Here is a 23,961-nt window from a genome sequence, read left to right as displayed (position 1 = left end):
TATGAGCTTTGTCCAAGGCCTGGAGTTCATCAGTCATAGCTTGCTGCCAAAGAGGATTAGTACAAGCCTCACGATAGGAGGTAGGTTCATAAGTAGAGAAGGCAGCAGATCCAACAATATAATCACGAAGATGGAGAGGAGGTTGAGTTACCCGGCGTGGTCGACCCGTAGGAGGATCGGTGGGAGGAAGAACCGGTGGAGAAGGAGGTGTGGCAATAAGAGGTAGACCTTCAGAGGGAGCAGGCTGGACAGAATCAGGAGTCAGCAAGGGTGTCTCGATGAATGAAGACCCTGTATCAAAATCAGCAGAGAAAAGATCGATGGAAGGATTAGTAAACAGTACAGAAGTGGAAAGTGTGGGTAGGTGAAATGAGGAGAGCGAGGAAAACATTTGGTGTTCCCAGAAAACGACATGGCGAGAGATACGAAGACGTTTAGAGATAGGATCCCAACAGCGAAAGCCTTTATGTTCAATTCCATATCCAAGAAAGCAACAAAGACGAGAACGAGGTTCAAGTTTGGTGTGTTCATGAGATTGAAGAAGAACAAAGCAGGCAGAGCCAAAAACCCGGAGATTGGCGTAAGGAGGAGGAGTGCCATGCAGACGTTCAAAGGGAGTTTGATTAAGGATGACAGGGGTAGGAGCACAGTTGATAGTGTAAACAGCAGTGAGGGCAGCTTCCCCCCAAAAGTTTTCAGGACAGGAAGAAGACAGAAGGAGAGCACGAGTAGTGTCAAGGATATGCCTATGTTTCCGTTCAGCGCGGCCATTTTGCTGGGACGTGCCAGCACAAGAACGATGAGGCAGTGTACCATGATGCTGAAGAAAGGAAAGGAAATCTGAATCCCGATATTCCATGGCATTGTCAGAGCGAAAAATTTTGATGACTTTAGAGAATTGGGTGTGGACCATTTGGGCAAAGCGATAATAAATGTGTTTAAGTTCAGACCGATGTTTCATGAGAAAAAGCCAAGTAAATCGGGAAAAATCATCAATAAAGACAACAAAATAACGAGATCCCCCCATAGTAGGAGTAGGGGAGGGTCCCCAAATATCCGAATGTATAAGATCAAAAGGTGCAAGGGAAACAGAAGTACTTTTATTAAATGATAAAGCAGGTTGTTTAGCAAGTTGACAGGGTATACAATCGAAATGATCGGGAATTACATGACCCAACTGTCCACTAGAAACCAAAGACTTTAAGCGATTAACAGAAATATGCCCTAAGCGACAATGCCAAAGATGAAAGGGAGATAATGAGGAAGTAGAGGTAGGAGCAGCGATCTGAGGAGAGGTAGGAACATGAAGGTGAATGAGTTCATAGAGACGTCCATGCTTACGGCCGATCCCAATAGTCTGCCCCGTCTGAGGGTCCTGTACCAAACAATCAGTAGCAGAAAATGTGACAGTTAGACCAAGTTCACATAATTGACCAATGGAAATAAGATTTAAAGTGAGAGCAGGGATATGATAAACTTGAGGTAGAGATAAAGAAGAGGTGGAAACAGTACCAACATGACGGACAGACATGAGGGAACCATCAGCAGTATGAATGGAGGGAAAAGGAGGAGATGAGGAGGAGGAAGAAAAGATAGTAGAACTGGAGGTCATATGATTACAACAGGCAGAGTCAAAATACCAAGAAGAGTTACCTGGGATTACAGACAAAGCAGTAGGAGGAGGTGTACCAGATGAGGAGAGAAGTTGTTTGAGCATGGCCTCTACATCTGTCGGAGAAAAGCGAGATGTAGACGGAGCAGGTGACTCAGAGAACTCCGCAGAGGCAGAAGCATCAGTGTGATGAGACTGATTCCCGGAAGCAGCAGCAGCGGTGTGATGAGACTGATTCCCGAAACGATGAAAGTTTCCCCGGGAAGAGCCACCGCGAGAGGAGTGGCTGTTGGAGGATGATCGGGAAGGATTGCGATAACAATCCTGTTGTAGATGACCAGGACCAAGTTTGTTGCAGTAGCGGCAGGATCTGACGGGGCAGTTGACCAGGAGATGGGTTGAAGAAAGGCCCCGATTCTGACAATAGAGGCAAGCAGTGGGTCGCTGGGTAAATGATGGCCGGGACGGAGGAGTGGCAAGAACAGAGTCCACATGATGAGTTTGAAGTGTACCAAGACGAGTCTCCTCTGAGAGCAACTCAGAAATTGCTTGTTCAAGAGTGGGCAATGGATGGCGATGAAGCAGAGAGGCACGTACGGGCTCAAAGGAGGAAGTAAGAGCCATGAGAAAGTGCACCAATCTTTGCTGGTTGCGATAGATAGTAAATAAAACAGCATCTTCGTGGTTATGCCAAGTTGGTTCCGAAAGAGCAAGCTGATCCCAAACAGAGTACATTTGAGAAAGGAAGTCATTAATGGACTGAGTGGATTCTTGGCGCATGCGATGAAGTTGGTTCTGAAGTTGATATTGATGGGCAAGACCAGTAGTCTGGTATCGTTCTTTCAAAAAATTCCATATGTCCTTTGCAGGAGTATTTACAGAGTCAAGCTGAAAGCGACCAAACTGAAGACTGATAGAGGTAATAGATGTATTACGAAACCAGGTAATGATTTGGTAATTTTTACTGTCCCATTCCTCAAGTTGGTCTTCATATGTAGCAGTATGAGCAGTAGTTTCAGTAGTGACACTGTCTTTAACCGGTTTAGTCACATCCCCGGTGACAATTCGCCAGAGCTTCTTGCCTTTGAGGAAGGAAGACATGGCTTGGGCCCACAGAACATAGTTGGAACCATTCAAAATAACGGAAATGGGATGGGAGGCATCAGGACGATCCATAATACGAGTTGAGTAGGATTTAAAGCAAGAGGAATAGACCTGTAGGAGCAAAATTAGGTAAAACAGAGTGTACCAGTGAGTCCGGAAGGTCGAAAATAGCCAGGAAAGGTATGCTGGACAGAGATGATGTCAGCAATGATGTCAGCGGCGCACGTTAGCAGGCTGCAAGAAGGAGCACGTTAGCAGGAAGCGGCAGCGCACGATAGCGGACAGGCGCAGGCGCGGCGCACGGTAGCCGTTTTGGCACACACGGGTGCACTTTAGTGAAGCGGCGCACGAAAGGCGCACAGTAGCAGGCGCGGCGTACGGGAGTGGTAGGGCTGACGTCAGCCGCGGTTGTGTGGGCGCGTGGAGGCGCGTGGCGGAAGCAAGGTGCAACAGATGGCGCGTGCGGGCGCGTGTGAGAGTGGTGACGGAGGTGGTGACGCGCCGAAGACAAAGGTGGCGCGTGAGGGCGCGTGGAGCGTGTTCTGAGGACGGGATTGGTGCCGTTGGAATCGTGAGGAAATTCCGAGCGGTTTGATGTATGCCACTGTGTACGGGACTAAACACCAAAATTGAAAATTGCCAGAAATGCAACACTGGGCTCTGATACCATGAAACAATAATTTGAGAGAGTGATAGAGAATAGAGAGAGAAATACTGAATTGTTCAGTTGTTGTATATCTGTGTAATTACAAGGAGATTTACACCTCTCTTTTATAGAGAGGAAGAGGGACATTGGGTGCCGTTGCACCGAAAGCATAAAGAGAGAGAGGGAACAACAATTATGAAAGCATAAACATAATAATGGACTACAATGATGACTAACACTATTAATATACAATATGAATATACAATATACTAACAAATTGAATTAAATTGACATAATATGAAAAATTAAATAACAAAATTAATACAATTAGAATTATAAGAACCAAATTCACATAAAAACCAAATTACAAAGGCAACTAATATTCCTCCTATACTAAAATAATTAGGCATCTTCCACATCAAATAGGTCATATATCAATTATCTATCTCCAAAGATATAGAAGAAGGGAGTCAACGCACCAATATCTATCACATAAGGTCCAGATCATGACAAATGAGAAACTATAGGACTCAACTCCAACATAATAATTACTTTAATATAACTGGCGCTTTTAGGTATTAATAATTTGCCCAATGTCTTCTACTTCAGATTTCATAATGTTGTTGCTGTGTTCTTTACAATGATAACCTGTTTGTCACAACTGTATTGGAGAAAAATACGTAACTCATTTATCAAAAGTAGAATGAACCAGTTCTTATAATACACATCTAATAACGCTTCCCACTTAGAGGACTTGTTTTGATTTGATTAATTCAAACTTCAGATTTTCTCTTTCAAAACAAGGTCAAGTACAAGGTTTCATGGCATGTTTGGACAATCAAAACTTTTTCCCCTTTTCACAGACCTATTAATACCCTTGGCCTAGCACCTGATTCGCCTTGATCGAGTTTAATGAGTTCAATCTCAGCGGTTAGTCTTTTTTAAAGGTTCCAACAAAAAAAAAAGGTGGTCTTTGATCAATGCTGCCATCTCTATGGCATACGAGATTAATACAACGTATGGCTGGCAAAGCACTTGCAGTGCCATGTTTCATGCTGTTATAAGATCTTCATGTCTCTAGTTTTAAAGTGTTACCCCTGACGTGGATTGTTATGGTACATGGAACAGGGATAGAAACGTGGTGGTACACACATTCTCTAAAATAGAAGTGAACTTAATAAGTATCCAATAATATATAATTTAAGTTACTTATATAATAGAAGTGAACTTATATAATTTAAGTTACTTCTAGAGTAATTTTTTTTTAACTATTAAGTATCCAATAACATATATATATATATTTATTCATGAAGCAAATTACTTCTACAAAAATTATGACTCATTTTTTATTTTTTATCTTATCAAAACTTAACTCACCTTAAATTTTAGTTCACATATTTGATTTTTTTTTTCCTTAAAGTAACATTTAAGGAAATACATTGAAAAAAAAAAAAAAAAAAACATTTGAGATCATTTTAGATCAAAGAATTTACTATTTTGAAACAGAAGTGTACTATGTTTCGAAACATGCATACTAATATGTAATTCGCTAGGTTATTAGCATTTTTTGGTGACATAGGTTTTAAATATGAATATTCACACAAAAAAAGTTTTAAATATGAAAATAGCACTACACAAGCCATATGCTTGCTAATAATAGGAGCACACCAAAACTAACATTCAAGCCCCTTTTGTTTTGGGAGATAAAAGGAGGATTGAGATTGATATGGAAGTGAAATAAAAATAAATGTTATGTTTGTTTTGAGAGATAGAGAAGGGATTATGAAAAGGCTTGAGACTTGGTATTAGAAAATAGTTGGCCGAAGTATTTTTTTTATTTTTTAAATGTTGGGCTTTTTTTTTTTAACATTAATGTTTAATTTTTTATATTTTTTGTTAAGTAAAAATCATTATTTTATTTTTTTTATTTTATTTTTTATTTTTTTACATGTTGGGCAATTTTATTTTATTTCTGAACATTAATGTTTATGTTTTTGTATTTTTTATTTGTTTTATTATTTTATATAAAAATAATTTAACAATTCCTACACCAACAACTATCATCAAAACAAACATAATTTTACTTAATCCCCTCACTATCAATTCTCTCACTACGAATCCCTTCCATTTTACCTCTAAAAACAAACGGGCCCTTAGACAGTGATAATTGCTCTTGGACGCATACAGACCCAATCTACTTTTAATTTCCAGTGATTATTGTCAAAGAACTAATACATGAAAGATGATCGATCCGCACTGACAACTATAAAAATCAATCCAATAATTTAATCACAGATTTTCCCCGACAATTGTTTGTATATCTAAATTGAAAACCTATACACAAATGGATAACATTAGAATAAAATGAATAAATAAAAACAGTTTGGCTACAGTGTACGTTACTAACCTATGCAAATATCTGCTGGATGACGGTCTCGGCATTTCCATTGTACTGTGCAAGAAGATGGATAGCATCCGCCCTCGGCAAAGCAAGGAATTCCTGCACCAATCCAAGATATAAGTAACCGAGGTAAATAACTAATCATATAATATCCTTGCCACATTAAAAAATAAAAAGAAAGCATACCATAGTTCCATTGAGGTTGCATGAGGAAAAAACTATTTTAACTTTAAAAAACGTGTGCAGAACTCACCATTACTTTAAGTATTGCATTTTCATCACAGATTTCTCTGGATGACACTTGGGTGGGACTGTTACCATCCTCTTGCATCCTACTGCTTGAAGATACTGCAATTTGGGAAGATCCATGGGTGCAGGTATCTGCATTTGACTTCATAGCAGCATCGGAAAGAAAAGGACTACTAACTTCTTTCAAGGAGTCAATCCTTAAAATTCCTTCAAACCGATCTTTACACATTTGGAGTTTAAACCACTCGTTATGTGTGTAAAGGGTTGCTCTCATTATCTTCATAAGCTGGGGTTCTTCAATACCAAGCCTCCTACCAATCGCAACCTGTGCATGACCAAACATGTGTTTATGTTCCACAGAAGTAACCATGCAAAGTACCAGTACCCGGTATGGGTACACCATGTTTGTCAAAATACCCACGTTCATAGGCTGAATATTTAGAAGCAACTATCATCCAATTCACTATGTTGAAGATGTGATCATGTGAACAGTATAGCTTACAGCTGTACACATTAATCTTGTGAAATCAGCAGGAAATGCCATACCTGGAGTGAAGTTGCAAGAGCATGCAAGGGCAAGCCTCCCCCAAGTGCATCTTCATTAGGTCTCAATAAAGCAAACAAAGTCTCCTTCAAGGGCTTCAGCAAAGCTGGATCACTAGCTGCCAAAGGACCTAAATGAGAACAGGCAACCCTTAGTGCACTAGAATGATCACCAGAGCTGACCAGTTTCAGAAATTCAACCTGTGGCCAGCAAAAAGGTCAGAATGTGCATGTTTCTCCAAAACTCTAGGAAAAAGGAAGAAAAAAAAACTCATTCCCCTCAATGTCTTTCTGCCATGCGATGCATACTAAGGCCAAGTTTGGGAAGATAAGAAAAAGCCAAAATGTCAAAAAGTTACTCAAAAAGTTAAAAAGTTAACACTATTCACCAAAAGTCAACAATTACGGCTGCACAATTCCCAATCTTAATTTTCCCCTACAAACCAATTTTTACAATTTTTTAATACATATTTTTTCATAAAAAGTCAAAAAGTTAACCCAAAACATCCATATTTTTTTCCTCAATTTTTTAGTCCAAAAAGACAAAAAGTATACTTATTTAGGACACCCCAAACAACCCCTAATACTATAGCTCACATTTACCTGCTTAAGTTGGAATAGCAAAAGAGGATTTTGTGCAAAAAAATCTGAGTCCATGGCATTTACTCCTTCCACAACCTCCACAGCCATTCCTCTACTAGCTAGTTCCTTCAACCCCAGCACAATCTCATACTTGTCCTCACCCTTGCTAACCATATCCACATCGTTATGTGATTCAGAAACCTACAGAACAACAATTTTTTAAACAAGAATCCATCACAAGGTAATAATATAAAGAGGTAAAATAAATTAACAAATTACAACAGCTAGATACCTGTTGTTCCTTTAACAGACTTGTGCTGGCAAGTGAGGTACTAGTGATAACCTCTTGCATACTGCTTCCACTGAGGACTTCAGGAATGAGACTTGGCTTCTCCTGCCTCCCCCTCCAGCGCTTGCGTTTGCTCCTTTCCCCAAGTCCATGACTTCTGTTTCTTTGCAACACCTTTGAACTTAGAGAATGCTGAGTTCCACTGGTGCTACAGTCATCATGATTGTTTCTTGTCTCACAAGGGTATCGCTCTTCAGTGTCCATACCTTCCATGCTCACCACATCACCATTAATTTCAGGAGAACCATCCATGTGAGCATTACTAATGGAAGTTTCACCATCTGAATGTTTACTGGTTGCACACTCAACTTCAAGGGAACAGTTTCTTGATGAACAATATCCAGGCTCTGGTTGATTAACTTTCAAAGGACCAGACATAATTTGGATTCCTGATTCTGTAGATATCAAAATTGTGTTGGTAAGAAATATCAATAGATAAAAATTATGAAAAACCTTGAATTCAAATATGAAAGAGTTCAAGTGTTCACCAGAAGGGGATGCAAGAACAGAGTCCACAATACCCCTATAAACACAATACTCACGAACAAGATCATCAAGCATGGAAACATCCAATCTCATCCGGCATAATTCATTCTGTAACATACAAGTACAAGATGACATGAACTATAGTACAAAGCCAGCAATCTTACTAGATGTCAATAACACTTCTACAAAAGAAAGCATATCAGACAAAGGCATACAAGTCCATAACTCAAATGGACTGCGAACTTGTACATCCCACTTTGAACAATGTTTACATCAAAAAGTGGGTTATAGGCTCGTCCCTAAATAACAAATGTCATGAGATTCTAAGAATCCTGTTGACAACCCCACTATTTGGTGAGCCTAAGAAGAACAGATATGAAAATGCTATCATATGGGAATGCTGACATGGAAACTTTCAACAACTAAAAAATAAAATAAATAAAAATAGGACATGGACAAGGAAGGAGCCTTACAAAGAAAAATGATGAGATTTTTTCGAGCAACCAAAATATTACCAAGAATATAAGAACAAACATAATACATTGAAAAAGTATGGCAACCTGAAATGCTTGAGATAAATCCCCCTTAGCAAATCTCAGGCTATCAACAGCCCCTTGTCTTGTCAGCTCAACAGCATGTGCAAGGGCTTGTATGTCCACCTGAAATCAGAAGAAACTCACAAATTTAAACTAATTTACAATACAATCCACACAGATGCTAATACTTGTGGTGTTCTGCTTAGTGACAACTACGGGAAATGGGATTTTTTTTAAATGACTCACCTCATCAAATGGAGGTGCCTCATACAAACTTTCCTGTGGTGTTGCAGGGGGGTCACGTTCCTCAAGGAGCAACCTCTCAGTAAGATCTGAAATGGGTGATGAAATTCCCTGACGCAAGCAAAATCCTTTATGTATGCTGCACATTTTAGGGAGAACATCAGAGAATGATACAATAATTCTGACTTTTGAGAGAGAGAGAGACACACAGAGAGAGAGAGACAGAGAATCAATGTTCATTGAAAGTGGATGAATGAGAAGCTGATGATTAACCTTATCAAATATCTCAATGTCATTGAAAGGATCGGATCATATGCCTGCAAATGAGCTCTTAAAACAGAGGACATCAACCCAGCAATGTCAAACCTCCTCCTTTCAGACCACTGAAATAAATATAGCCAAGCATATTATACTTCCAACAAGTACACTACATAAAGTCCAACAACTGAACATGCACGTTATAAAGAAGACATGGTTAGAGCCAAACTGATGCAGGACAAATAGGGACAGCGCTGGAATTTCAAAACAGAGGTTATTTGATGGCCTAAACAGTGAGTAAATTATGGCTTCAAGAGTAAATTGAAGGCTAATAGGTAGGGGAAGGGATTAGGGTTGATTTGAGGGTAATTAGATGGAGTTTTGAGGTTGAAAAATGCACTTTTAGAGGGCTGTAAATAGTAATCCGAGAATAGCAAATTGAACATAAAAGAAGAAGAAAGGAGAAGAAGAAGAGAGGTCTAGGCATCACACTTAAATTCCATAAGCATCACACCTAAGGTTTGATTGCATCACACAATCCATAAAGAAGCTTCATAGCAAATTGATCCTGTGGCAACTAGAAGCGGTCGAAGTTTTAGGGGCAAACTCACAGATAAACAGCGAGATGATTTTCTACACATGATCATGGAAAGGGTTGATGCATTGGAAGCAAAAATATTTGAGAGTGAAGCCTCCAATCCTCAGAAAAGTAAAAGTGCTGCAAATTGTTCTGAATCTTCTTTAGCCAATAGGGCAAAACACATGGAAAGGGTGTTGAGGAAGAAACTGAAATAGACGATTCTGGTGCCACAGGATCTGACTAACCCTAATGCATTGCGTCCCTTAGAGAGGCTACATGCTTCTCTTTTGGATATAGCCAATGAAGTTGTTGAGCTTGGAAGGTATGCGAAGCAAGATCCATATGATACCGCTGGAGATATAACAAAGAAAGTGCGTGTTGACATTCTAGATTTTGATGGTAGGATTGACCCTCAAGTTTTTTCGGATTGGCTTACTGCATTGGAGATGTACTTTGACTGGTTTGATATGTCAGATGATCGGAAAGTTCGATTTGCTGTAATGAAGCTTATAGGTCAAGCCCAAATTTGGTGGTCTGGGTTGGAACATGAACTCCGGATTGCAGGACCCATTATTAATTGGGAGGAGATGAAATAGCGAATGAAACAAAAGTACTTGTCATATGACTATCAAGATGAACTCTTTGATCGGCTTACTAATCTCAGACAAGGAAACTTGACAGTGGTCGAGTACATGAATAAATTTTAGGAGCTAAAGATTCGATGTAGGGGTGTTGAAGATCCATGTCAACTTTCTTGGTTCAAATCGGGTTTAAGAGATGAAATTTGCAACGCCATGGTGACTTATTAAATCTTTACCGTTGATGATGCGTTTCAGTTGGCATTTAAAATTGAGAAGAATATGAAACAATCCCTCAATAGGAAATTTACTTATCAAGCTGGGGAGGCAGCCCTTCGTAAACTGAGTGATCATGGCAGATCTGTTAGACCAGTGCCTGCACAAGATTTAAGGGCAATACTGCTGCAGATTTCAAGAATAGAGTTTCCTTAAGTGATGATCGGAAGGACAACAAGGATGGTTGTTTTAAGTGTGGTATAAAGGGTCACATGGCATGGCAATGCCCTAAAACAAATTTACTTCTTGATGCTGAAATAGAGGAACCACCAGAGGTTGCTGAGGCAGATGAGTTTTTAAATGAAATTGGAAAGCTTAATACTGATGATTTGGAAGAGAACGAAGAAGAAAGGAGAAAAAGAAGATAGGTCTAGGCATCACACCTAGATTCCATAGGTATCACACCTAGGGTTTGATTGCATCACACAATCCATAAAGAAGCTTCAAAACTCTTTAACTTTTTATAAAAATATCAACTCTATTGAATTAGAGGCATTACATGGCTCTATATAGATTTTAGAAATTTCCTAAACCAACTAGAATCGAAAAAGGGAAACTATTATAATATCTTAGACTTCCAAAACTAATTTAAGACCAACTAAGAAATATAAATAAAACTCAATTAAATAACTTGACCCGCAAGACGACCCATGGGTGACTCCTACAGGTCATGTAAGCAAATATAAAATTACCAAAATACCCCTCACCTAAAAATCCTAGAAACATAAAAATAATCATAAAATAAAATTATAATAATATTAGAAACATGATTATATATGGTTCCTATCGATTTCCCTTTGAAACCATACAAATTTTTCTTTAAATTTACTCTTCTTTGAGCTGTTTATATTTCGCATCATTCTTCCTTGGTTGGAAAAAAACTCAACCTCGAGTTTTGTAGTATTGAAGTATAAGCATCCACAAGCATCGGAATTGCATCAACGGCTTTATGTTAAAACCTTCAAGTTGGCAGCATCGTTTCTTCTTCATTGGAGCTAGCAATGAAAGCAACAAGATATTTTCAGCTCTAAAACTAAATTTTTCTGGAATGACAAAATCAATTGAAGTAGAAGATGAACCCTTAAATTGATTCAAGTGTAGAGTTGCAAAATTCTACCCATCCATTCCCTTCTCTTTTGGCGTTGCAATGTACTGCTTGCAATCAATTTGAATGCTTTTTCTAGTATCAATAATCATGGATTCCATATGCTCAGCCTTTTCCTCAATCAAAATGGTGCCATGCAATTCAACCTTGACATCCATTAAAGGCATATTTTGCATAACACTGGCAGCTGGTTGCTTTGATTCTTCAGTCCCTACAGCTTCCATAGCAACCAATTCCTCGTTTTCGACTCTAGCCTTTACTTGAGTAATAACTAGATCTTCTTGAGATGCTTTTGGATCATCAATAAGTACCTCGTTATCCTTCAAAATTTGGTCATCTGTCATCTTAGGAAAATTCTGAACATATTCATTGGTTTGCAACTTCAATTGTGTACGATTTCCATCCCTAAAAACAATATTTGGTTTTGCTGCATCTTCTTGTGGCACTTTAGCCCTTGGTTTAAGAGTTTTTATTGATTTCTCTTGTTGGACAGTCTTTCCATCATGCACACGCTGCAAAACTGTAGATTTCTCCTTAAATTTTACAAAAAATTTAAACTATATAGCCGTTTCAATAGCATCTTCGAGATCTTCTAAATATGCATGAGACATCTCTGTTTTAATTCCAAATCTCAATCCACTTTTGAAACGAGCAATAGTCATCCGCTCACTTTCTACCACTCCAAATTTGATAAATAATTTCTTGTATTTTCTTGCATATTCAATCACACACATATCACCTTACTTAAGAGCATACAATTGATCAAGAAAATCATCTTGAAGATCTCCCAGACGAATATGTTCTCTAAGAAGCGCTTTACCTTCTTCCCAAGTCAATTCACTTGTGTTGGATCTCCTGTTAAAATTCACCTACTACACACCTACCACTACCACCTACTACACACTCACCTACTTCACCTACTCTCCACCTACTCCTCACCTACTCCATACCTACTACACTCACCTACTCCATACCTACTACACACTCACCTATTCTCTTCCCACATCCTCTCTTCTATATATAGGAATCATTGTAATATAACATAAATCAATCAATAATACATCAATTTTAACATGGTATCAGAGCAGGTTTAGAACCTAGTATTTTCGCTTCACCGGCGGGCGGCAACCTCACCTTGGCCGTCCGCCGGACCTCAACCTAATCCGCCAGAATTTTCTACACATACCTTGAAATATATTTGAGTCCACCACCACTGCCCCTCCTCTCACAGTTGAACCTCTTGTTTGTTGGACTTGGCTCACCACCAGGTGTGAGCTTGTCCTGTGCTAGATCCGTCATAATTCCACTTTGGAAGCTTCTTGGGGTCACTCACAGGTCCAGCAAGAGTCCTTGCTTTGCTTCTGAGGTCCATGCCAGCACCACCAATCCATATGTACTCAGCAATCACCTTCTTCTCTGACCATACGGACTATGCAATCGACCATGCCCTTGAACTTCCGATGAGGCTCTGCGACTATGTTGATGTTGCTCTCTTGGGTCTGCAACTCTTGGGTCTGCAATATAACCTTCGTTCTCTCGATTGGGGCCGTAATCGTGTGCACCACGCCTCCCATCAACGCTCCTGCAATCAAATCCCTGTGGAAATTCGTCAACCAATTGTACAGCTCTGGTTTTGGGTTTGACTTTGATTCAGAATCACTGCTCTCCTCTCTCTTGCTGGTTTTATGTTTGGCAAACTCATCCAATTGCTGTGACATAAAATGCCTCTGGACAACATCCATTAGTTGTTCTTTAGATGGGTTGGGGATGGCATCCACAAGGTTGAAGTGTCGCCAATATCTCCATAATGCAGTCATCTCCTTCTCTAAGGTCAACCTTCGTAGACCCTCGAGGAGTACATACAGATCCCTTTGCCGGAACAGTATACCAGTCCACAGCAGCCGCCGCAACCTGATCTACTAACCTTCACTGCGCCTTTGTTCGTTGGCTTCGTCAGCTCCGGACACACCAACACCGCGACCCGAGCCGTCGCTTGCTCATGCCGTCGCCCGACCAGTTCGCCAACTTCAACATTTGCTCACTCTTCTTAATCTCTCTCTTCTTGGTCTTGGACTCTCTCTCTCTCTCTCCTATCATACATAGAAGGAGATGACAGACAGCAAGAGAGAGCACATGCATATGTGTGTTGTTCTTCTCTCTCCATGTGACCCACCCACTGTGAAAGGTCACCCAATGCACACCATCATTCAACACGATCCCCGAAGACATCATGTTGTTCCCCACTTTTTTTATTATATATATATATATATATATATATATATCTTTTTATTATATTATATTAAAAAAAAAAAAATCCGTTTGATTTCCAACTCCATTATTTTTATTTATTTTCTCCAAATCACTTTCCTTATTTCCCCCATCTTTCATTTTTTATTTCAAATATATTTTTCTTATTTTTTCTTTATTTTTCTTTCACATTATTTTTAATCTTTTTCCAATTCCATTCATACCATATCGCTTTGCACACCAAACCATATTTTATTCATCTCAGGGTTCCACCCCGATCACAATTTTACACTTACAAAAAAAAAAAAAAAAAAAAAAAAAAAAAAAAAACAACACCAACAGCTTTGTTTTCTTTTCTGCAGTCGGCCATCACTTCTTCGCCTATGCCGCCGGCCTTTTCTTCTTGCCTCCGTCCTGGGCGGCCCTTGACGGTGCTGCCTCCGTATTTTCCAATCCGCTAAGCAAGTTGCCTCCTCCCTGCTCCTCCACTGCAGCATATGGCGGCCCTCCAAATCGAAACATCACGGTGGCCTTCCGCTTCAGCTCCTTATTTTCTGCCTTTAGCACACTTATCTCTGCTCGCGCATCCTTATACATGCGTTGGAGCAGAGCCAGCTGGGCGTTTAACTGCTGCACCTCATTTGTCCTACTCTGCAGCCGGTTCGACAAATTTGTAACCGCAGTCATGGTTTCCGCACATGACTTCAATGTATACTGATTGGCCTCCACATCCGACTGCACTGCCATTCTTTGCTCCACAGACCGCATAGGAAAGTTCAACGGAGCAAACTCCGGGGCACTTGGTTGAGGTTCCAGTGCCACCGCACCAGTTATCTCTCTTGTTGACTCGTTGAGGTCGGGAAAGAGAGTGAGCAGACCGCGAGAAGACGAAGCCATTTTTCTGGGTAACAGAGTGTTACAGAGTATCTTTCTCAGCAAAACGAAGAATTTTTCAGAGGTTTCTCTCAGTTTTTCTGTCTCAGCTTCTACCTCAGCCTCAGCCTCCGTCTTGGTTAAATAGCCGAGGCAGCCACGCGTATCGCGCGCCACTTGACGCCAGACGACAAACGGGCGCGCCAGCCAAGGCACTCACGTGCCTCGCCATCATATCTGGCACGCCTTTTTATGGATTGGGCACGCCTTTTGATGGCACGCCTTTTGAAAGATTGGGCACACCTTTTGAGGGTGCGACTTTTTAGGGGTCCGACAAGACTCTGTAAACTGTCCCGACATTGATTCCGGTTAGCTCCTTTATGGGTCCGACAAGACTCTGTAAACTGTCCCGACATTAATTCCGGTCAGCTCCTTCATGGGTCCGACAAGACTCTGTAAACTGTCCCGACATTGATTCCGGTTAGCTCCTTTATGAGTCCGACAAGACTCTGTAAACTGTCACAACAACTGTCAGAACATTGTCTGCTACAACGGTCCGACATGACCCCATAAACTGTCTTCTACATTGGTCTGACACCGCCATCCAGTGTCCTCTACACCGTTATGACACCACCATACAGTGTCCTCTACAACGTTATGACACCCCCATACAGTGTCCTCTACAACGTTATGACACCACCATCCAGTGTCTTCACCAATGGTCTGACACGACCATACAGTGTCTCCTATCCTCTTTTATTTTTATGTATTTTCTTGTTTTGTTACTCTCTCCAAACTCAAGTTGGTTAGTTCCTATCCCCCTTGAGTTTGCGGGGGGCTGTTAAAATTCACCTACTACACACCTACCACTACCACCTACTACACACTCACCTACTTCACCTACTCTCCACCTACTCCTCACCTACTCCATACCTACTACACTCACCTACTCCATACCTACTACACACTCACCTATTCTCTTCCCACATCCTCTCTTCTATATATAGGAATCATTGTAATATAACATAAATCAATCAATAATACATCAATTTTAACATCTCCCACAATGTGAAAACATCATGGCGAAACCTTAAGCTCTGATACCAAATCGATGCAAGACAAATAGGGACAGCGCTGGAATTTCAAAACAGAGGTTATTTGATGGCCTAAACAGTGAGTAAATTATGGCTTCAAGAGTAAACTGAAGGCTAATAGGTAGGGGAAGGGATTAGAGTTGATTTGAGGATGATTAGATGGCGTTTTGAGGCTGAAAAATGCACTTTTAGAGGGCTGTAAATAGTAATCCGAGAATAGCAAATTGAACATAAAAGAAGAAGAAAGAAAAAGAAGAAGATAGGTCTGAGCATCACACCTAGATTTCATAAGCATCGCACCTAGGGTTTGATTGCATCACACAATTCATAAAAAAGCTTCAAAGCTCTTTAATTTTTTATAAAAATATCAACTCTATTGAATTAGAGGCATTACATGGCTTTATATAGACTTTAGAAATTTCCTAAACCAACTAAAATAAAAAAATAAAAAACTACTATAATATCTTAGACTTCCAAAACTAATTTAAGACCAACTAAGAAACATAAATAAAACTCAATTAAATAACTTGTCCCACAAGACGACCCATAGGCGACTCCTATAGCCCATGTAGGCAAATATAAAATTACCAAAATACCCCTCGCCTAAAAATCCTAGAAACACAAAAATAATCATAAAATAAAATTCTAATAATATTAGAAACATGATTATGTATTATTCCTATCGATTTCTATTTGAAACCATTCCAATTTCCAAATATCACAGCTTTCTTTAAATTTACTCTTCTTTGAGCTGTTTATATTCCGCATCACAAACCAACTGCACTTTTAAGTGAACCGCAAAAAGAGGTCACCATGTTATTTAATAAATCGAGGAAAACCAAAAAGAAAAAAACAATAACACAGTTGGAAGAAATCAACAATGAAATATGGGCAATAGATAATTTTCACAGGACATCAATCCGAAAGCAATGAGAAACTTGATTTGAGCCAACAGCTGAAATAAGAAATATAACATGAACCCAGAGATCAAAAAAATGCTCACACAGAAAAGGTTACTTTCTCATTTTAGTAGGCAAAAAATAATTGTATTTTCTTATGCTGCAGTTCAGGAAAGAAGAAAAGGGATTTCCGAGTATTTAAAAAGAGTCTAAGCAGATTCTTTTGCCACCAAATTTCCCCAAATGGTCTTGCTTCAAATATTTATCTTAGTAATTCATTAAAAATTCTCCGTAAAAGCATTATCATGATAGTACTTGATTCAGCAATGAAAATCAGCCATATTAGGTATAAATGGAATAGTAAAACAGAACTAGGTATTGACCCAGGTGATGTATTAAGACCCTTTAACGAATTAAAGTTATGCACTGATGCTAATGTCAATCAAATGAAAAAGACAATAACGTTCTCTGCGTCTCAAAACTTTTAGTAAACTAAGTTAAAGTTAATAAATTACATTAAGCCCACGGATATCATAAAAGAACATATAGCATCATCAATTTCAAACAACACAACAATTGCAAGACAATTTAGAAAGCTTTTTGCCAGTATGCATGCCACCAAAGTATAACTAACTTTCCAGTCACATAAGATAAGAGTAATAATCCTCTTCTATCAAAATCAAAACCTTATTTTGATGGCCATGATATAACATAGGTTTGATATAGGAATGTTACAAACACTCCAACTACCTGGAAGTCAAAAAGACCGTTGTCTTCTTAACAAAACAAAAGTTATAGCTAGTTGTTTTTCCTGGCAAAATAGTTTACTACTCAGGATTCTAACTAATAGTATGCAGATCTGATATTCTCAGAAAAAAACAATTATTTTCTTTCTGATTTTATATTGATATGTGGTCAAACTATCTCAGCCTAAAACAAATCCTCCTTAAGCTTCCTTTAAACAGTAGATGCTTCACAATCCTCAATTAACTAATATGCAGGACTCCTGTGCAAAAACTACCATAATTGTCAACTCCTAATTCAAGCAACTTTCTCCAGCTATCTTGATGATTGCTAATTTGAGAAAGAGTGGGAAAGTCATGTTGAACTGGTGTTGGTTGTGCAAAAAAAGAAAGTCTCAATCATCTTCTTTTGCATTGGCAATTGTTACAAAAGTTTGAGGTATGGTAATCTTTGGAGTACAGGCTAAGGTCAGTACGAGGCCAACTTGCCTCCTAGAACAGGGATTGTCCGAGGGGTGGTGATAAGGATGCATGAGAGACCACTCCGTTACGCCTGATGTGAGAGATACATGAGGTCATTTGAAGGGATGAGTGTCATGTTCATTGCTTGAAAAGAGCATTGTTAGTATCCTCGTATTTTTGGGGTCTCCTTTTTCCTTTTAACTGTTACAGATTTTTGGAGGATTTATATTTCCATGTAGATATATAAGTGCCTTTTGATTAATATACGTACATACTGTTAATTATCCAAAAAAAATCTCAAGGCTAACATTGGACAACTGGTAAGAAACCACTTTATAATTATACTGAAGAACAATTGTGACCTATGAATTCAGAAGTAATATTATCTCCTTTTTTTTTTTTGGATCGGCAACAAAAGAAATTTATTAAAACAAAATAGTGAGCAACTACAAGGAGAAGGGACAAAAAGGCCATCAAATAGCTCTCCAATCTCTAGAATAATGTGATCCCTATAAAAGTAGGGGGGCCCTAAATCCCAAAAAAAAGCCAAATAACAAATTTCCCACCATATGCTCTCAACACTTTTCTCCTAGAAAAATCATACACTTTGGTAGTGCTTTCGTCTTTTGATTTGTGGAAAATACCAAAAAATTGTTTCATTTTTTATTTTTGTTTTTGTCTATGTTTTCGTGTTTTGGGAAACAAAAGTGAGTTGTTTTTTGGAAAAAAAATTCCCAAAAACAGTTTTTGGAAACAATTTGTCAAACAAGTTTTTCATATTTTTCATTAAAAAACAAAAAATGAGTTGCAACCAAACAGAGTGATAGCATTCTTTTCTAGCCATAAGATCCAAAAAAAAGGGGCACATACAACGCACATCTCCAAAGAGCCTGAACCTTATCATTTGAACCAAATCTTGTAAAACCAATGCATAATATATTCTCAATTGGGTGGGAAAACCCAAATCCACCTCCGCCAAATGAAATACTAAACTCTTATAGGTAGATTCATCGTCCAACCATGAATTTAGCAAATAGAAGAACATTATATAACTCTTTTCTAGAATCATATCAATATAAGTGAAAGATGTGGAGCAAAAAGGAAACCATATTTTAGTTAATCAAGTTATACATGGGCAAATTTTGCTGGAAAGTCTCTATATCAAATAATAGCTTTCTAAATGCAGTATATTTAAGAGAGGTACTTAGCAGCCAAATATGAGCATTATGTCTTTTCTATGTCCTTTGGGAATCTCTATAACCACTTCACAAGAAAGCTAACTTAGTCATAGATTTTGTTTTTGTTGTATTGTTAGCACCATTAATGAAATAGTTACATTTACTTAACAAAAAAGAAAAACCAGTATACAAATTCCTGCAAAAGAAATTTTGAATTTCCTAAGGTATCATGAATTGACATCAACTTGGCTTGTAAGCACTCTCATAAATTGAAGCCCACCTCATTTGCCACTGGAGAGTTCTGGTCATCCTTGTCAAAGATAAAGGCAAGAAGAACATGCTTAAACTCCTCATATGCTTCCTTGAAACAAACACAAAAATGTCAAAACCCACATCAGGACAAAGAGAAAGATATACAATTATTAACACAAATCAATCAATAAATAAAATACATTGTACCAGAATAACAAAAGAAGACCAAAATTTATTGAACTTCCAACAACATTTTGTGGATTTTTAATGAAATAGGAGGGCAATCAAAAAATCAAGATACCATGTGAAAACCTCACATTTACAGCTCCCAGGAATCTTCTTTCGGAACACCATATATAGCACATAAGTAACTTAAAATATCAATATTCACCTAGAAGGGAATATTCAAAGGGCATAAGGGTTATAAAATTTATACCTAACTAAGTTTCACAAAGACAGTCCAAGACTATGCATGGGATCGTTTTGAGTCATACTAGGCTTGGATGCTTGCTTCGCACTGTTTGATGTGGTTGATTTGGCTGGAGTGCAATAGGCAGGTGTTTCAAGGGGTGGCTCACTCCATCCCTTGGTTAAAGAGGAGGCTTCTTATAGTATTGTATAGTTGGGTGACAGGTTTAGTAGATCTGGATGTGTTGGCCTTTGTAGATTTTGTAGAGGATTTGATTTGCTAGTTTGGTTGCGCTTTTGAGGCCGTTTTTTTGTATTATTTGCATCATGTTGATACTTTTTCAATAAAGTTTGATTAATTATCCACACAAAAAAAAACAAAAAAACATATATTCTTAAGCAATACCAAAATACTTGAAAATCACTTACCTTATACTCATGTTTTTAAGTTTTTGAATTGCACGTCAAATAACACTTCTTACTACAATCCATTTAAAATGGGTGCTTTAAAAGAAAAGAAAACGGACTTGCTTCTCCCTAATCACTTGCTTTGTTTGTGTAGCTTGAGAGAAACAGAGAAACATGAAAAGAAATCAAGAGAAACCATGATCTCTTGAAGCCCACTTTTTTAATCCCTCTATTAGTGGAAGAGAATGGGAGTTAGTAACTACTAGTTATTGTCCAATTTTTTTTTGCAGAAAGTTCTTTTTATACCCCTATTAATAACATAATAAAACGTCAATCACTTTTCTTCTCTCCTCTATATTTCCCAAACAAAAGGGAAGCATTACACTCTTTTCCCCGTCTCTTTTCTCCCCTAAATTATCCAAACAATGGGAAGCGTATGGCATAGGACTTGTTGGATTCAGGAAAAACACCCATGTTCAATTAAAAATGGCGCAATGATCAAAACTCATAGCTACGCTGTGATCTAAGTCATTTTTGGGACAAGGTTGCGTTTTTGCATATTTTATAAAGTCTTAATATAGTTATAATTTTATTTAGAAGTTTTGTTTCTGATGTAGTTTGTTTCAATATATTTCTAAAACTTTATATTTTCTCAAATTTGAGCTTAACTCAAAATTTTTAATAACTTTTTCATTTTTCTTTATTATTTTGTCTTGTTAGAAATAGGATTACTGTTATCTATAGGGATGTAAACCCTCATTGGAGTATCTCAGTTTAATAATATTACATAGTTTTATACTTCTTGTGGATTCAAGGCTTCCTCTCGTGGATTCGAGAACTTCCAATCTACTACAAAGATATGTAGCCTTCTTTCGTTTTACTGCTGGGTCAGCATACCATAAGGTGCCCATTCAAAATCAAGTATTTATATCATAAAAATAATTTATATAAGAATTTTTTTTTGTTTGTTATGTAAGACATTTTGGGCCAACTTTCACGCACCATACTAAGTCCCTCCAGCCTGAACAAGGCTTTCAAAACAAGGTTTTAAGTCCTGTGATCCGTGGTTCCAAGAGTTTCTGCTGGCAAGAGGAGTTGAACCTAAGACCTTGGAGGAAGCAAACCCCAGGTCCCAAGCCTCATCCAGCAGGCGAAGCCCTTGGGCTTATATAAGAAAAACTTATGGTGAATATGCGTATTGTTCATTGAATCAGTAACAACGGGCATACTAAGAAGACGGAAGTAAGGCAAGCAAGTCCAGGAATGTGGAAAAGAAACAAATTCGAGCATACCGGATAGGCATCAAGGGCACAAGGTGCAAGTGCTGTCCGCAAGCAATTGATTGCAGAATCACGATCCTCCGCAGTTCCTCTCCTCAATAGCTCAATAAATTTCTTTGCAAACAAGTTCAGTTTAATTAACAAATCAAATCTTACAAAATATCAAGAACATAAAATTAGAAATCATTTAACTGAGCCTTAATCCATTGTTTAAGCTTCCAAGTTAGGTATTCTAAGAGAAACGTCAAAAAAGGCACAAGTCTAGGGATTTCATTTTCTTCTCCTTTCTTTCTCACCAAACAAAACGAAGAATTAGAGTTACCTGCTTCTGTAATCGGAAGAGAAGTCGGTGATCGTCAAGGATTAACGGTGCGTGAACTCGCAGAAGATCTATGGCGACGTCAATGTCACCGACCTCTAATGACCGTCTGATCTGGCGAATGAGCAATCGCGAATGGTAAGAGAAAGACGAAGGTGAAGAAGATGGAGACGACGATGATGGTGATGATGAAGAAACTGCAGAGTCTTCGATTAAGTTCTCAGATTTGGCGAAATCAATGACTAGAGCGTCGAGAGCTTCCCAATTCACAGGCATCGATTCCATATTTTCTTGAGAAAATCTTCCTTCTTTCTTTTTAATCGTTCGCGAGTTTGGTTTGGATTTGGAAAATAAGTGGAAAGAGAAAACAAAAGGGGGAAGGGAAAGGGAAGGGAAGGGATGGCGTGGTTGATTTATGGGGGACAGGATTCGGTGAGTGCAAGAAAGACGGCTACCGCTGGTTAAGTTAGATTGGACGGTCACATGACTGCCACGTGTCCATTAGGTTTAACTAGATGTGTATAGAAGCCATAAACATCATTAAGAGCTAAAAAATAAAAGGAAAATGTCTCGTAACTCGATTTTTAGAGGCTTGAAACGGCTCAAAATGGAGAAAGAGTGAGAGAAGAGAGGAAACAGAGGAAACAGAGGAGAAAGAGGGAGAGAAGAGAGGAGGAAGGGAAGAAGCAGAGGAGAAGCAGAGCCTCGCCATCGCCACTGCCACCGCCACTACCGCCGCCGATCGTCGCAGCAGACCGTCGCCTCGCCCAGCCCCGGTCGTCTGCCTAGCCCCGCCGACGTTGCAGCACCACCGTCATCTGCCAGCCCCGGTCGTCTGCCCAGCCTCCCCTCCTCCTCCAACCGATTTTTATGGCCCCCTCCCCTCCTCCTCCTCTTCCTCCCTCTCCCTTCTTTTCTTTTCCCTTCTTCTTCTTCTTCTTCATCCTGCAACCAAAAAAAAAAAAAAAAAAAAACTCGCCAGATTTCGAGCCTTGTTATTCGAGCTACCAATCAGAACCGAAAATAAAAATAAAAATTTGTTACTTTATCACCAATTAATTTCTACTTGCTCGAATGTATCTAGATGAATATCATTTTTTTCACTGTTTTTTTTTAAATAGATAAATTCTTATTATTGGTGCAATTATCTAAAATTTTCTGTAATTTTAAAAATTCTAAATAAGAGTTCTGATTTGTGAAAAATGTAAATTATTGTAAGAAAATTTGACAAAAAAATAACTTTGCAAAACTTAAATTAATTTTTATATAAATTTTGCCTTTATTATTTTTTATAAGCGGCTTACTTCTCTCCCGTCGGTGATTCGATTGGAAGGTATTGTTGAGCCTATGGGGGTCATCACAGATCCTGTTTCGATAATCTAAACCGTTAATGTGTAGAACTCGTCGAATACTATATGCCTATAAAAAAATCACGTTAATCGGATATCGATAATTACATAATTAAATTAGTTTTGTATAAAAAAAATTAACGGTAAAAAAATAAACGATTGACAAAAATCTGATATGATGAGATAACTATCAATATCCGATCAACGTTATTTTTTACAAACATATAGTATTAGACAAATTCTACATATTAAATAATTCAAATTATCAAAACGAGACCCATAATAAACTATCACAGGCCCAACAGTCAGATTACTGACCGGAGTAAAGCCCAAATAAATTTGGCTCGCTAAATTTTTATGTACATGAGTATAGTATTTATATAGTGTATTTTGTTTGCATCACAATGATGTGACTTTGGACAAGGGAAACTAACCATGCAAGGAAAGGCAGGCGTGTGACAAAACAACATGAATCAATATTATTTGGGGCCTTTTTATTTTTTTTAATGATATTTACTTTATAAAAGCAATTATAACTTTTTCTCAAAAAAAAATCAATCAGCTTGTTTGATTTTATTTTTCTCAAAATAATTTTCAAAAAATTATATTTTTTATTTTTCGTGCTTTTTTGTTTTTATTGAATTTTTTTTTTAATATTTTAAACAATTTTTTTAATTTTTAGATATACCTAACATAAATATACTTAAAAATTAAAAAAATTATGAAAAAAACTTTTTAAAAATTCACTAAATACCAAAAATACAAAAAAAAAAAAAAAGAACGAAAATTCAATATATTTTTTATATTTTTATGTATTTATTAATTTTTTAAAATATTTTATCACAAATTTTTTACTTTTTAGATACATCTAAAAAGATAAAAAAAAAATATTTAAAATTTA

At 38.0% G+C, this 23,961-nt stretch overlaps 2 protein-coding genes and 1 long non-coding RNA gene across 6 annotated transcripts; all 3 read right to left on the bottom strand.

Moving 5' to 3' along the window:
• Positions 1-3,667: 3,667 nt before the first annotated feature.
• LOC114305486 (Ran-binding protein in the microtubule-organising centre protein) lies at positions 3,668-23,614 on the bottom strand. 4 transcript variants are annotated; one of them, XM_082895832.1, is made up of 13 exons: positions 21,715-23,614; positions 21,405-21,506; positions 19,325-19,405; positions 9,025-9,134; positions 8,755-8,890; positions 8,533-8,631; positions 7,975-8,080; positions 7,430-7,881; positions 7,159-7,338; positions 6,559-6,756; positions 6,017-6,337; positions 5,770-5,862; positions 3,668-4,023 (listed from the first exon to the last, which is right to left on the bottom strand). In XM_082895832.1, the coding sequence occupies exons 1-12, from the start codon at positions 21,994-21,996 to the stop codon at positions 5,770-5,772; spliced, it is 2,160 nt and encodes a 719-aa protein (XP_082751958.1). In that variant the 5' UTR covers positions 21,997-23,614; the 3' UTR covers positions 3,668-4,023. The 4 variants fall into 4 exon arrangements, with proteins under 4 accessions (XP_082751958.1, XP_082751961.1, XP_082751957.1 ...); XM_082895835.1 differs by lacking the exon at positions 3,668-4,023 and adding an exon at positions 5,620-5,696; XM_082895831.1 differs by lacking the exon at positions 3,668-4,023 and having other exon boundaries at positions 5,620-5,862.
• On the bottom strand, positions 11,262-13,365 carry LOC114305487 (uncharacterized). The gene is made up of 3 exons (XM_082869773.1): positions 12,957-13,365; positions 11,561-12,068; positions 11,262-11,438 (listed from the first exon to the last, which is right to left on the bottom strand). The coding sequence occupies exons 1-3, from the start codon at positions 13,363-13,365 to the stop codon at positions 11,405-11,407; spliced, it is 951 nt and encodes a 316-aa protein (XP_082725899.1). The 3' UTR covers positions 11,262-11,404.
• On the bottom strand, positions 15,281-15,721 carry LOC145802944 (uncharacterized). The gene is made up of 2 exons (XR_014344784.1): positions 15,626-15,721; positions 15,281-15,590 (listed from the first exon to the last, which is right to left on the bottom strand). It is a non-coding gene; the product is annotated as an uncharacterized LOC145802944 (long non-coding RNA).
• Positions 23,615-23,961: the final 347 nt, after the last annotated feature.

This window comes from Camellia sinensis, chromosome 1, assembly GCF_055761805.1.
Source record: "Camellia sinensis isolate YWXY chromosome 1, ASM5576180v1, whole genome shotgun sequence".
Classification (NCBI taxonomy): Eukaryota; Viridiplantae; Streptophyta; class Magnoliopsida; order Ericales; family Theaceae; genus Camellia; species Camellia sinensis.
The sequence above is the reverse complement of the archived record's forward strand: the minus strand, read 5'-3'. Positions and strand labels throughout refer to the sequence as shown.